This window comes from Drosophila sulfurigaster, chromosome 2R (genome assembly GCF_023558435.1).
Source record: "Drosophila sulfurigaster albostrigata strain 15112-1811.04 chromosome 2R, ASM2355843v2, whole genome shotgun sequence".
Lineage (NCBI taxonomy): Eukaryota > Metazoa > Arthropoda > Insecta > Diptera > Drosophilidae > Drosophila > Drosophila sulfurigaster.
Genome location: NC_084882.1, coordinates 29,577,687 through 29,593,579, shown reverse-complemented (window position 1 = coordinate 29,593,579; position 15,893 = coordinate 29,577,687). Strand labels below are relative to the sequence as shown.

Here is a 15,893-nt window from a genome sequence, read left to right as displayed (position 1 = left end):
AGCAGGCTCCTCATAGTTAAATCGCTTTAAGAAGATATGTAAAGGTATCTTTTCAGTTGTACCCGGAAATTTCACTTTGGGCTCTTCAGATATTCCAATTGCATTTTCGTTCAGATTGTTTCTTAGGTTTGGTAAACGTGGCGATGGCGTTGGTAATAATGCTGCTAACTTCTCTAAATCAAGTCTCAATATCTCGAACTGTTTTTTAATTTTTTGAAACACTCCGGAATTCATTTGAACACCGAGCACCAAAACGAAAAGGACTATATACACTTGTTTCAGTTGCATTGTAAACGAAACTGAAACTAAACGCGCAATCGTAGCCCTTAAAAGCTATTCTATTAGTTCCAAATTGTGACAAGATTTTCCAGATTTAATGTGTGAAATTTAACGCAAATTAACTAAAATAAATTAAATTAAGCCAGAAAATTCAAGTATATTCAATGAGGTAAATTTATTGGCTCATTAGTCACGCTTCACTCCCTGATGCACATTTGAAATAGACTTGTTTTATTTATGATAGCATGCAGCATTAACATTCTTATATTCATGTCTTACATCTCAGGGCATTGCATCTTCTATCTTCGCTGCCATTCGCTTCAATGTTGCTTTTTTGTACGCCTTTCGATTGAGGACGCGGGCATAGAGATCGACTCCATAATATTTCGGGCAATTGTGACCAAGAATTTGCAGCCCACATAGTTGATCGTTAAACATCAGTGGCAATCCAAGATTTGGTTCGCATTTCTTAGTCCTCCTTTCGTTGCGTGCACAAATCACCTCAGGTGTTACAATTTTACCACTCGGATCATTTAGTTTTTCACGGCATTCACTCGGTGACAACACAATGCTTTCCTTTGAATACAGAGTTTGACTTCTGTGCGAAAATGCGATCAAAGAGACGTGATCGTCGGGCCTTAAGACAGTATTACAGATCTGTATTGCGGAGTTCATGTGATTCGATGAATTGTTCAAATACACCGTTTTCAGCAAAGGTTGCCTCCAATCAGTATGCTCATAATCCACTTCCAAGGTTTCATTTGTTGGTGACTTATATATTATTGGCCCACCTTTAGTAACTATTACTATTATTCCTATCAGTGCAGCAGCTGCTATTGGCCAGGCTATTAGTTGCACTTTTCGGTGTTCATAAACTCTAACCATTACAGTTTCTAGTGGCACTTTCTTATTAGAATGAGCAAGATTTACCATTGGCTTCGCAAGTGCATTTCTCTTTGTCACGTCTTTCAGCGGGGCATCAACTGACCGAGGAACTGGGCGATAATCCTTCTGCGTCTTGTGGCTATGCTGTGGCTTATAATCAGATAGCATATATCGATGATAATGGTGACTCGAAGTCGCGAACTCAAATGTCAGCACTATCAGCCACAACCGACGATATAACATTATCAAGCCTTGATCGAATGTCAACTGATTTCGCAGCTCACAATATGTGCCTAATTCTATGTCAATTAACACCAGCACAAATCAATGGGCTACAGCATTTTGCTCGGCTTTATTTTAATCGAACTGTTTATGGCCATAATCAAATTGCAATATTACACTCTTATTAACGTGACTTCAAATGACGTTTCCGATGCTCGCTGGCCTTATGTCCTTTTACATAGCCAAAATGTGGCTGACGATCGCCTAGTTGATAATGCAGCTTATGTACTTTTCGATCGCTCTTCCTCTGAAGAGTTTCGGGGCAAGCAAATAGTGTAATTAATAGCAACACAAATAGTCGAAGTGGTGTCATACTTAAACGTTGATTTTAAACTAAAATCACAATGCTTCGCAGACCACATTTTAAAGAAGTGAAAAGCATGAAAAATCAATGTGATACAGCAGTTTATTCTTATAAACAAAAAGTCTGACATAACCAGTTACAAATTCCAAGATTTTTACAATAGTGAAATATATAATTTGAAGACAACCGTTATAGAAATTACATGAGTGTACTAAAAACTCTTTCCTTGATCAAGTTGTACCGAATTTGCTAAGTATCATTTTTATTTTTTTTTTTTAGGTATTTTTACATTTTAAATGTGACCATGAATTTCTTTCTTAATATATTTGTCATAGTTCTGGATACGTTTGTACACTGCGATACTTTTTCTTTTCCCACAATTGTGGTTCAATTGTTTCGTAGCACAAAGTTGGTCGTTGATTAACAAAGGAATTCCAAAGTCGGATTCACATTTCCTGTTTTTATTTTTATACTGCACACAGATTGAATCGTCCGTTACAATTTCACCATCCTTATCATGCAGTTTTTTTTTGCACTCATTCAAAGACAGCACAGTTCCCTGTGCTGATTGAATAAATTCACCGCTACGGGTGTAAGACTTGAATTCGATCTTCTCATATGGCTTTAAAGCATCCTGGCAATAGCGAGCTGTTCCATCTATGCCTTTTATTTGATTATTCGAGTCAAATAACGAAGAAGACCTCGCCAGTTGCCCAACAATTTCTCCGACAACTACTCCAACAATTACTGGAATCCAAGCAAATCTTTGAGCAGGCACCTCGTAGTTAAATCGCTTTAAAAAGATATGTAAAGGGACCTTTTCAGTTGTACCCGGAAATTTCACTTTGGGCTCTTTAGATATTCCAATTTCATTTTCGTTCAGATTGTTTCTTAGCTTTAGTAAACGTGGCGATGGCGTTGGTAATATTGGCTTGGTAATAATGCCTGGTAATAAAACACTTTCTGCTAACTTCTCTAAATCAAGTCTCAATATCTCGAACTGTTTTTCAATTTTTTGAAACACTTCGGAATTCATTTGAACACCGAGAAGCAAAACGAAAAGGACTATACACACTTGTTTCAGTTGCATTTTAAACGAAACTGAAACTAAACACGCAATCGTAGCCCTTAAAACTATTCTATTAGTTCCAAATTGTGACAAGATTTTCCAGATTTAATGTGTGAAATTTAACGCATATTAACTAAAATAAATATATATTGAAATATATTGAAATTCGTACCATCTGTGGAATACCCTGACAATATCTTGAATTAACAATCGCTGAATTTAGATTGTACTAACATCTAAATGTTATACTTGCTATAGAACTAAACGAAAAATATCTTTCATTTAATGACAGAATAAAAAATATCGAATGTCGAATGAAAAAACTGTAAAACGACGTAGAGCAAGAATAATTAATTTACGTTGATTAAAATTGCTATCCATAGGAAAGTCACGGCGGCCAAAAAAAGGATGTCAGTTAAATGAAGAAGCCTTCTCGATAGACAGACGGAAATTGAAGTGTTTGTGATGTATGCATGGGAACCGGGAAGAGTGACGACAAGCCAGACAGGGCTAGATAGGCATTTACATCTGGTGGTGACAGCCGTCGACTACCGTCTAATTGATGGGCAGTAGTCAAAAGCCTTTTTTATGCAAATGCTGCACGCGTTTTAAAGTTGGCAGTCCGTCGACACAACGAAGAGCGACAGAACCGAGTCGCACTACATTCTACATTCGCTCATCAATTATTTAGAATGTGTTACACATGGCACATAACATCACAGACATATGCTTACAATGCTGTAAGCCGACTCGACGTCTGCTCCTCGCCTCGGCCGTAATTGCCGGTCATTATGCTTAAGGGATAACGTATAAGATCTGGCACAGGAAAAGGTACAGAAACAGGAGAACACTCGCTCGCTCACACCTATTTGCAAGCCAAGGGTGTAAGGCAACTGCAGCAGGTCCAAAAAGGCCGAATTATATGAGACATACACAGAAAAAAATACGGAATAAATACACAACTTAATTAAATTAAAATTGATTTTATTGAATACTTATTATGCGACGTTTTGTTAACACTAATATAAAGATTTAAATTGTAAAGAAAGTGTATTAATTAGAGTATTTTGTAGCTTCAATTTAATACTTTATGTATACGAGTATTTGATTTTATCCTCAATCACGATGAAATTATGTATTTAATACCGATTGCATTCGAGTATGCTCGACTGTGAGATACCCGCTACCCATTTTCAATAAAATACCAAACTAATATACCGAACACAATACTAAATATCAATACATCATTACATTCAAAATATGTACATATATCATTTATATGCCAAACTAATATACCGAAAAAAATACTGAATATCTATACGTCATTATATTTAAAATATACCATAAAGTACAAAATATACCAAAGCAATTAAAACCCGATAGTAACAGCCGTTATGTTTTATTATTATTTTTTTTTTAATAACGTCATAAATGTTTATTTGATCGCAACCAAATTTTTAGAAATTATCACTTATAGTCTCTGTGTTCGTATAAATAATTAATTGTACATTTCTCATGATGGAGGTGTGTTTATATTAAAAATCAAATATTTCGATACGATGCTAATAAGTTAGCTTCTATATTATATAGAAATAGTAGCGTGTTTTTCTCAGTGTATGGCAAGCATACACGTGTTGAAGCTTCTGGCTTGACGCATCGCGTTGAAATTTATGCGTACGTGCTCAGCTGAAAAACGTTGCCGTCGACAACCTCGGGTCATTTATTATTAGCTGTGAAATGCGTGCCAGGATGCGGGTAACGTTCGTCCATAAGCTACCAAACCCATCCGTCTGTCCGTCCATCCGTCCGTCCGTTGGTCCGCTGCTTTTTTTGGGTCGCTTTTAGTGCCCGTTTGGGATATAACTTTTCGAAACCTGCGAAAGGTAAGGAACTGAATAAGGCCACCAAATAAATAATTTCCATTTGCATGCTGAGGAAGACTGCCGATACTGGTGATTATGTTTTGTTTTGGTTACATAATTGATGCTAAGATCACAAAATATTGACCGAAAATTCGTGGCGAATTCAATGCGAATGCAATCTGTAGTAAACGAAATTGATTCATTAATGATGCAACGAAATATGTGCTTAATTTAATTTCATTTAACTTTTAGGTATTTGCCACACACACTCACACATACACAGACGCACACGCATACACAAATTGCTTTTGATATTGCTACAAACGACGTAAATTAAATGTCACTCATACGCCATGTGAGCCGGCAAAGAGAAAGCATACAAAAAAAAAAAACACAAAAACAAAAAAGGAGAGCGTCGAGAGCTTGCAGAAATGCTTTCGGCTGCTTCACAGCTCATTATGCAACATGACGCAATCAGAGAAACATGCAAGTGGGCGTGACAGCTCAACGTTTTCCTCGCTTTTCTTCTCGTCGTTAGCTTTCGCTCGGTTTTTTGTTGTTCGGTCTTTTATTTTTTGTACGTATATTGTTCACGATTTACATGCATTTTCGGTAGCCAAGTTTTTAAATGCCGAACAGCAAAAGGGCAAATTCAATTTTGCACATCAAACATCAAAATGCTTTAAAATGTGAGAACAGCAGTAAAATCAAAGCCAGTCAAACCTCGCTTGCCTCTGCTGTTTGCTCCAGCTCAGTTACAGGTTTTTGCTCAAGGGTCAGTTTGCAATGTACGAAGATATATCTCGCTCTCTCTCTCTCTCTCGCATGCTCTCTCTGTCAGTCTCGCTCGTTCTCTCTCCCTTTGTATTGGCGGCGTGTTTGTGCATTTGTCTTAAGCTGTTTGGACATGAGAACGCCAAGAGTGAGCGGGGCGATGGCAACGGGCACTAACTGCTGGCGGCAGCGGCATCTTCTTTGATTGCACCACTCGACTGCCCCTGCCACAAAGCGTGCCGCACTTCGGCAACTGCCCCCCGCCCCCCGCTACTCCTGTCTTTGCTGTTGCTGCTGCCCCAGTGAGCGTTGTCTTCAACTCAAACACAGTTCGTTGCACATTTGAACATGCCCTCAGAAAATAAATGCAAATTTAGCCATAGCAAACACCCACGCACACACACACTACCTCTCTAACACACACACACACACACACATACATAGAAATCTTTCATACGTTGGCAATGGAAACGCGCTGCTCCTTTTGTTGTCGTTGTCGTTGCACATTTCCTGGACGCCTTTGCCACGTTGTCGCTGGCATTCTCTTAGCCACGACTCTCTCTCTCTCTCTCTCTCCCTCTCTTTCTCGTTCTGTCTCTGCGCTTTCAACATATTATTTGTATAAATTTTCGATTTTCTGCTCCAACAGTCTGTCTGGCAGTAGAGTTGCCCGTTTGCCATTTCACTCGCATCGTATCGTGCATCTCTTCACTTTATTTATTTCGCAAGAATTCAATATTTTTTTCTAACTATTTTCTCTGCTCCTTTTTTTTGTCTTTCTCATATGGCATTCTTATGGTTGTTGTTATTGTTTTGCCGGCGACTAGTATGGGCCAAAGGATTGCAGATACTCACAGTCACTCGCACATTTGGTATTGACTCTAGTGCATTGTCTATTTCCATTTTTTTCCTTCCTACAGCTAGTTTCATGTGTTTGCCGCCTTCTGCGCTGCCTTTGCCTTTTGTGCAGATTTAAAGCAGCCAAGAAAAAATAAACAGGTACTTTAGTATTTTTTTGGTTCAGGTCTCTTTCTTTACGTGTGTAAAAACCAGGAGCAGGTAATGAGCAACGACAAAAGGATTTAGCAAACGGTAAGATGCATGTCATGTTCTATGCTAAAATCATGTTAAAGCTGATTAAATTTACTTCTTTTCATTTTCATTTTCACATTATGTATGCTCATTAGATTTTATTGCATTTTTATAGTTTCACCAGCACTCAAGCTGTGCGAGAAGGTGGAAAGCTGAAAGACCACCGCACTCGATGGGTGCCTGCCTGCTTCATGCTTCATGCTGCTTGCTGCTTGCTGCCTGCTGGCTGATGCTACTTAATGGCTAATTAGAAGTATAATTTACACCTTAATGACCCTAAAACAATGGCCCGCTTGCTCTCTCAACTCAAGCTCAGAGCACACGAAACACAAGCTGCTGTCATGACTGGAAGCAAAAAATTCTCTAGTAAAATTCTTGCACACACAACAGAAATGACTCTTTTATATGTATGAATGTATGTACATTTATAGAGTAATGTATTACCCACAATAATCCATTTGTTACAGCTTTTGCTGCGCACAAACAAGACATTATTATGTGCCTTCTCATAACAACTCAGATCAATCTAACTTTTTATGCGCAGCAAATGATTAAGATCAAAAATAACATTGCCTTAACAGAAAAATAGAGTTCAAAATCGGAAGTCGTTTTATTAAGGATAAAGCGTGGTTCTAGGTGTTGTTGCTGAACTATTGTAGGGACCAGATTTCGTAAAAGCTCTCAACAAATCTGTTGAACGCTGTATGAATGGCACCGAATGCCGCAGCGAATAATAGACATCTGCCTTGCGTCCCTCTTTCAACTCATCGCAAAGTTCGCCATACAAATTGATGCCAGCCAACTTGTTCTCAATGATCAACGGATCGCCTGGCCGAGTGCTGCAACCAGCCTTTTTCCTGTTGGCCACACAGAAGAACTCTTCGTTAAAGGGCAGACGTATTTTGCCATAATCTTCATAGGTTTGCTTGCAGCTTTCGTTGGACAACACTTTGCTTTCATACAGAGTGATGTCATGCGACTGATGATCCACAAAGGACATTGTCACTGGTGTTCCCTTTGGCGGCAGTCGACTGTAAAGTGGTATATATCGATACGCGCCACGTTGCAGCTTCTGTTCCAATGCAAGGAGTGCAATATTGTGCACACCTTTGCCTGCTTCCTTTTCCACTGGCATGTAGAATGCAATGACTTGCGATGTTTTATGTGCGCCATCTGCGAAATCCTTACCCGTCACCACGCTCATGTCCTCGGCCTTGAATTCTCTGGTGGGCTCGGTCGGCTGTGGCAGAAAGCAACGCGAGGAGGTGACAACCATGCGACGACTGATCAAAGCTCCAGCGCATATCACAGAGCCACGATCCAGAACATTTACATAATAGCTTAAGTCCGTTTTGGGATCAAAGGATGGCAATGCAACGCGAGGTTCTCTTTTCGGCTTGGCATCGCGTAATGCCAATAGCTGGGGATTATAGTCCACGTGTGCAGAACTCTTGTGGGCCTTATTATAATACGTTGGTCGATGAACAGTCTCCTCAATCATCAACGTCTTTCCGGCATCAATCTGAGCATTCACTTGCCAGTTAAGGAACACCCAAAGAAGCGCTGTACAGACTCGATGCAAATGCATTCTAAACGAAACTAAATAGTGTCGTTGATAAATAGAATCTAAATTCATAACAAATTTCATTAGTTTCACAATAAGTTGGCATTAAATTAAGTTAAAGTCTTCAAGCGTTAAAAAAAAAGAATTTCGTTTACGAAATACTGCTTCTCAGCTAAGAATCAAAAACTCTTTCTCACTCGCTAGTTATTCGCTTGTATTGCTTTATGTGAAAATCAGCGTCCATTAATAAAGACATTCAACGGAATGTAACGATGTTACAATGTTACGCATACGCCGTGTTGTACGGCGCCGTGTTTTGCAAGCTTAGCATTAATCACAGCGGCGATATGTGCATAAAACACATACTCGTATACGGATACATGCTCATGGCCTAGACCCGCCTTTTGGAGCGGTGTTAATTTCATCGCAAATGCCTTTTTCAGTATGAAAATTTATATATGCCATTTTAGACACTTTGATTTATTGCCACTGAATGAAATACTCGGTAATCACCAACGAGACTCTTTACAACCATGTGTGCTTGGGGCTTTAAGATTTCTTTACACTTTGGTGAACTCACTGAATGTGTGTGTGTGTGTGTGTGGTTGAGTGTGTTTGTATGCTCTTTAAATATGCAAATGCATTTTTATACGCGAGTGTCGTAAAATATTCGTCACGACAATTTCAGTTAATCATAGAAGAAAGTTGTACTAGAACATTTTTGCCAATTGAATGATTGACTTGGCATGCAAAACGAAATGCTTTGTCACGCATCTGTCGCAGTGTTGCATACAAAATCATGCAGAGAGAGCGAGGAAGCGAGAGCGAGCAAGCAACATCATGTTGTCACCTGCATAGTTATCTGGATGGCTCACAGCAGTTGGCAATACAATTTTGCAAATCGCCAGGCACCTTTTGAATGGTGTGACATATTTTAATTTAATAAACTGCCAGCTTACATTATGGCAACTTTACAAATTGCTGCCATTCGACTTTCGGCTCATGGGTTAACATGACACATTGCGTATACGTAGCGTGACCCAGCTCACAGGCAGTTTTTAAACAATTTAAAATCTGTTCGCAGCGAATGAAATGCCATAAAGTTTGAAGTGGCTCGCATAGAGCTTATCGTGCGCACAATTTCAGATAAAAGATCAATTACTATTGACCAGGAGCATCGGGCACCGGCCACCGGCCAGCGGGAACCGTTAAAGCGTGCTCGCTTGTTATGTCCTCGGCTGTATTAAAAGGCATAAATCCATTTAAAACCGCCAAATTCAGACAGCGCCCCCATCGAAAAATAAAACTCTAGAGACGTGCTAGTTGCCGGCGATTCAATTTTTATTTCTTTTCTCTCTCTTTTTTTTTTTGGTTGCTTTCTTTTATTTATGGCCGCTAAAAATTCAAAATGTGCGTCCATATAAACGGGCAAAACGCACCGCGACAAGGACAATCGGCAAGGCATTAAATACGAACGAGAAAAAAACAAAACAGAAAGCACCGAAAATGACGAAGAAAATACAAGCAAAAATATTACAACATTTTAATAGCGAAAATGAAGATTTATTGCCCGCAACGACAACGCGGGCAAAATGTGCCACAAAAACTGAGCTGAAGCTCAACTAAAAAACGCGTCTAAAAACCTAAAGTAAAGTTCAGCATTTGTGCTGATAGATCAAGTTAATACCCTGTAAATAATAACTTCCTTATTGCCATATAAACACAAATTGAAATACTTCATAAAAACTTTTGAGTGAATTTTAAAACATTTTGGACAATTTGCTGGCTAATCTGAACTACTCTTTAACAGCCTTTAGTTTTGTAGGGTATGCGAGGCAACAACAATTGACGCGTCAGAGGCACACAAAAATGTGCAAAGTGTAAAAATCGTTGCCACGTCACGTCAGCCGGATGATAGGCCAGTCAGCCGGTCAGTGGGCGATGAACAATGGGAGTGACCAGGCAGCCTGGTTCGAGGCTCGAGGCTCGCTTATCGTCCAAACTGTTTCCACTATACACTATATTGTTGTTTTAGTTGTTGTCGCTACCTCCTCTTCTCTCGTTCTTGTTGTTGTTGTTGTTGTTGTTGTGTGAGCCTAGCGCACGTCGCAGTTTGTTAGCCGGTCTGCCAAACGGAGGCCAAAATGCGTTGGCTTCAGCAACACGGCGTTGGCTTCGGTAAAACGGCGAAAGCGAACGAATCGACTGCCTTATTGTTTGCTCGCCCACTTGCCCTATACCGAACTGGGCGTGTCCAATCAAAATATGCAAATGTTTTATCCGTAAAACGTCGCTTTGATGGAATTTCTGCACATTTTGTTTCGCCGTTTGTTGTCGTTGTTGTCGTTGTTTTCGCCTGTTTTGTTGTTTGGTTTTGGTTTTGGTTTGGCTTGTTTTGCTTGTGCTGGACTTTTTATCGTCTCGCCAAAACTGAAGAGACGTTGACGTTGTCGCTTCCCCGCGCTTAAAATTAGCAGTAGTTGCCAACCACGCTGGGCACATGTCAATCAGCCCACAACGGCTTGTCATGCTGAAGAGGCTGGCGAAGGCGATGGTGATGGTGATGACGAGGGGGGAGGAGGGAGAGGAGGGAAAGCAATGACTCTAAAACTAGAGCCTATTCGTCCCTGATTTATATGCATAAATTTTGCGTGTGACTTGCGACAGTTTACGACGCTTTAATTTAATGTTGTCAACATTTGCGCGTCATTTTTGGTCAACCACTTTTTCGAATAGTCATTGTTGGTAATGGGGGCGTGGTCGGCCATCAGAAGTTGGCTTAATTTGTAACTACGTTGCCATCGTTGTCAACTCACCGTAATACAAGCTTAATTTCCGCAGCAATAAAAGTGCTCAACTAGAAATCAAGTATACGTCTTAGCATGTACATATGAACGTATTTACTTCATGTTCCTACATATGATTTCCTGTATGATTACCAATGCCTTTGATTGAGGTTTACTGCATATTTGCGGTTGTTGTCAAATTGCTTTTGAGGTCGAGTTGACTAATTAGAGCACCCGATGTGAATCAATTATTACTCCACTCAGGGCATCAAAATTGTTTGACGTTTAAATTATATTAGAACAATGGAGTAAATGGCACACAATGCTTCAATACTACTGCAAATCTTTCACCTATAGCCATTTGATTGCCTATTATAATTATAAAGTTATGAAACTTCTCAACGTAACCACAATTTTGCACATGCAAAACATATTTGCCAAGTTGTTGATTTACTTGTAGGATGAATATGAGAAATCTTAGCACATTTAGTGCAATCAAGTGTAGAGAATATATAAATATATATTATAATTCATTTCTGCGAGATTTCGTTGATCTTTATTATAAATAAATGTGTAAAATTTATGACGATTCAGGTTTTTGTGAAATTTCGTTATTTCAATTTTATGTCGAATATTGTATTAGAAACAAAACATTTATTATTGAATTATTATGAAGAAATATTATAGAATTTCTTCTATGAAAAGCTTTCACCGAATATTTCTACATACAGTAAAGTATACTTCAATTTTTAAATAAATAAATATATTTTTTCTGGAATTTTTATAATAAAATGTTACAGAATTTCTTTAAATTTCAATTTCAATGTTTACTATTTTCTTTCTTACAGCTTTTTTAATTTTTAAAAATAATAAATTTTCTTAGCTTCACTTATTCTTATTAAATGTTGTAGAATATCTTTTCTAGATTTACTAAAATTTAAAAATAAACAACATTTTCTTTCGAATAGTGTAATTTAAGTGCAGGCAAAACGCGGCGAAGGGAAACTTTTGTTGTCACCTCATTAAAAGCACTAAAGCCGCACACAAACTGACGCACTCGAAAACCCGAACGGACATTTTTGTTTGGCATAAATGCAATTTATAATGACAGCTACAACAAACAAACAAAACGAACGAATGAACGGGCAAGCGGACGAACAAACAAACAAACAAACAAATAAACACAAAACAAAAGCAAAACAAACGGAACAAACGCAAAACAAGTGCCAAACAGCTACGGCTTACAATTATGGCCAAAAGTTGTACGTTGCCACTAAAAATAATCAGCCACACAGACAGAGAGTGAGACAACACAATGAATAGATATCCCTGTCCATCTAGAGTGAGGGAACGAGAGAGAGAGAGGGAGTGAGAAAGAGATAGATACTCGCTCGACGTCTGTTTGTTTTAATTAAAATTGCCAGGCCATGGCATGGTCCTGAAAATTGTTGTTGTTGTCATTTTCGCATTTTATGCTTTTTTAGTAAATAATTTATAATCAATTTTCAAATAAATTACAAACAAAAGTACTTAGCCTAAGCCCAGCCGCATACAGTGGGGCAAAGTCAACCAAAAGTCTATCAATAAAATAAATAAATTATAATTTCCAAATGAATAAGCAACTAATAACAATTCTTCTTCTCATCAAATAAATCACAATTTATTAATCAATGCATAAATAAAATTTCAACGTCATTTCTTAAGCTTTTCAAATTTATTTTGACTTTCATGATTTAATTTTCATTTCATTTCGTTTCATTCCACATTCAGAGTATCGCAATGGTTGACTGCATCTCGGGCATAAGGGTTTACTGTGCTCCGGCTTCTGGCCACAATGTGGCTGACGAAATAGTGCATGGCTCGGATAATAATGCTATAATTGTGTAAGCTATTTAGGCGTGATAGGCATACACAAACCCACACACACACACAAACACTTACACACACAGACTATTGCAGAAGCTCAATTATATGTATGCTGCCCAAAAACTAATAAAAAAAAACAACACGTTAACATGCTGCACTTTGGTATGATCGACTGTGTGCTACCCTGTGCTTAGTATTGGAAAAGATATGAAAAGTATAAACGCTCAATTAAACGCCAAACTTTTCACGGAAAGTCAAACTTTAGCTGCTTTCTGTTGGGCATAAAATATAAAGTTTTGATACAATGTAAAATTAAGTATACATAAGCAGCAAAATAAATATTAATTTAAAATAAAAAAAAAAAATATAATAAAAATCAAATATACGTTAACCTAAAAGCAAAATAACAATAGAATTTTCTGTCTAGAATAAGATGTTCAGGTCTACTGCAAAATAAAATTACGTATACGTAAGCAGCAAAACAAATATTAATGTTCAATAAAACTATATAATAAAAATCAAGTATACGTTAACATTAAAATAAAATAATAATTGCTTGCAATAATTACAACAAAATTACCGTTTTCTGTGTAGAGTAAAGTGTTCAGCTCCAGTGCAAAATAATATCACGTATACGTAAGCAGATAGATAAACAAATGCATGCGGTAATAATACTAAAATCGAGTAATATAAAAAAAAATATAACAATAATGATAACAATATGTAATAATAACGTTTTACGTCTAGAATAAATTGCTTAAATCTGGTACAAGGTGAAATTAAGTATACGTAAGCAGCAAAAAATAAATAATGAGTAGTATAAATATATCGACAATAAAACTAATACTTATATAATCAATTCTCAATTAGTAATATATAAAAATCAACAACTAAAAGTACTATACATTTAACAAACCAATTGACTTTAATTTGGTATTAAAGATGCATTTATTATACCCGCCTTAAACCATCAATGAGTATAAGAGCAGAAAGCATCGTGAACATGGCGTTAACAGTTAAAAGTGCAAATGAGTTGGTGTATGTGTGTGTGTGTGTGTGTATGCGTGGTTTTAAAGAGAGAGAGTGTGACTGTGACATGTGGTTGGCTTCGATATTGGTTTGCCATGTCTGCGGCATTGGACGGTCAGTTGCAACTAAACTGTGCGCCACACGCTTCAACACAAATAAAGCCAGAAAAGCTTCGTGGCGCTGCGTTTATTTACGCAGCACTCAGGTGGATTGAAAGCAGCACGACGTCCGCATGTGGCATGCCACATGCTAAAGGCAGCAGCCAACAGGCAGCAGGCAGGCACGGTAAACTTAAAACTCAAGTGTCAAATTGCTACAAACTTAAGCCAGCAAAAAGTTTTCGCAACAGCGGCGCAGCTACTCTTCAATATTAACTCTTACTTAAAAAATGTACACAATTCGCGTGGTTGCCAATTAAGCTAAAGTGTGGTGCTTAGCGCTCAAGCTTGAAGCTCGCTCCTAGCCCCACACAGCATGCACACAAACTTCAAAACTGTAGCTAGATAGATAAACAGTTAGCCAAGTTAGCAGCCTCCCTCCCCTCTACTCCCCTCCCCAGCCCTTTCCACCCTCACTCGCACTCGCAACCCGTTGCTGAAACACAGGCGCAAATATTGATTGTCTAACAAAAAACTTTTATGCACGGAATGGAAAAAATCCGCCTACAGCTGAAATCAACCACCTCCGCCTCCGTCTCGGCCCCTGCCTACTCCCCCTGGTAGCTGCCCCGTAAGCCCAATCGCAACCCCAAGCTAAAGCCACTGATGGTACAGCCAGCTAGCACAACGTTGAGTCAATTTTCACTCAAGTCAACGTTAGTTAAAAAGTTAGCAAAGCAAAACGTAAAAAAAAACACAAGCAAAAACAAAAAAAAATGCAGCACACAGAGGTGGATGGGGGAGGAGGTGGAAAAAAATAAAAAGCAAAGCGAAACGTAAATTTTTATAGCTGCTCGGCTGCTAGAGTGCAAAAAGGTTTCGAGTGCAAAATAAAGTTACTTTGGCAATGCGATGCATCAAACCGCAAAACAAGATAATTTCAACGGTAAATAAATCACAGCTGGCAGCGGCAAGATGGCTACCAAGAGAGCGAAAGAGAGAGAGGGGGGAGAGAGAAGCGCACTTGTTCAACTCGTTCACTTCACTCCAGTTCAGTTCAGTTGCAGTTTGCAGTTTCAGTTTGCGCAACTCCCAAAAGTAGGCAACGAATTTTGCACCTCGCAATCGTAACTGAAGCCAAAGTGGCATTAACACCTCGTGCGCGCATTGTAAAAGGCTTATTAGACTCACTCACACACACACACACACACACAGTGAGAGGAAGAGAATGTATTGCATTTGCATTGTTGCCAAAAGGCCTGGCCTGGCCTGGCCTGGCCTGGCATTGGATTGAGTTGCATTTGCGCTGACTGCTTTTACCGTATCTGAACGTCAAGGGATTAAAGTAACAGCAATTGCAACAATTTACACGAACTGTATTGTGTCGGTTGCTGTATTAATTTGTCATGAGACTGGGCACAGAAAAACATGCGGACTTATAAACACAAAGTAAGCATAAAGCTAGACTTATCTGAGGGGAGCAAAAAAAGAAAACCTAAGGTAGGCAAAGTAACTTCTTAATGAAAAGGCTTAGCACTGCTAATAAAAACATGTCACAAATTGCATTTCTGATGCAGTTGCCAAACTGCTTGAGGGTTATAAATAAACTGGTGTCAACTCAGACAAATAACAAACTGGAGCATCAGCAGCTGAAGCTTAAGCTAAAGCCGAACTTTAAGTAGGTGGCACCTTAAGTCGCTGCAGCTGCTGGGAATTCTCGTTATATTCGTCTATATTCCTCTTGGTTGCTCTATAAGTATATTGCAATCGCCGCCCCCTCCCTTTCGTCCCATCCTCATGTCGCACTCCCCAATTGGCCATTCTTATTGGATGTGAACAAAAAGCGAGTAAAAACTTTTCCATTATTTTTATCTGCTTCACATTTTCAAGTAGCAAAAACTTTGATGTTGTATGGCAAAAAAAAACCAAAAAACCAAAAAGCCAGCAAAAATTAAGTAACAATTTTTGCATGCCAAGCAAAAGTTGATTTTCATATAGAGACA

General features: G+C 38.6%; 2 protein-coding genes across 2 annotated transcripts; both read right to left on the bottom strand.

Annotated features, from left to right (window-relative positions):
* Positions 1-447: 447 nt before the first annotated feature.
* LOC133836963 (uncharacterized) lies at positions 448-1,443 on the bottom strand. Its single transcript, XM_062267593.1, has one exon. It carries the CDS (start codon positions 1,405-1,407, stop codon positions 562-564), a length of 846 nt encoding a protein of 281 aa, XP_062123577.1. The 5' UTR covers positions 1,408-1,443; the 3' UTR covers positions 448-561.
* A 5,695-nt stretch (positions 1,444-7,138) lies between these two features.
* Positions 7,139-8,167, bottom strand: LOC133838361 (trypsin eta). Its single transcript, XM_062269436.1, has one exon. The coding sequence runs from the start codon at positions 8,133-8,135 to the stop codon at positions 7,161-7,163; it is 975 nt and encodes a 324-aa protein (XP_062125420.1). The 5' UTR covers positions 8,136-8,167; the 3' UTR covers positions 7,139-7,160.
* Positions 8,168-15,893: the final 7,726 nt, after the last annotated feature.

What these genes read in the sequence shown, in the direction of transcription:
- LOC133836963 (XM_062267593.1), bottom strand. Translation starts at nt 1,407, where the DNA reads ATGTTATATCGTCGGTTGTGGCTGATAGTGCTGACATTTGAGTTCGCG.
- LOC133838361 (XM_062269436.1), bottom strand. Translation starts at nt 8,135, where the DNA reads ATGCATTTGCATCGAGTCTGTACAGCGCTTCTTTGGGTGTTCCTTAAC.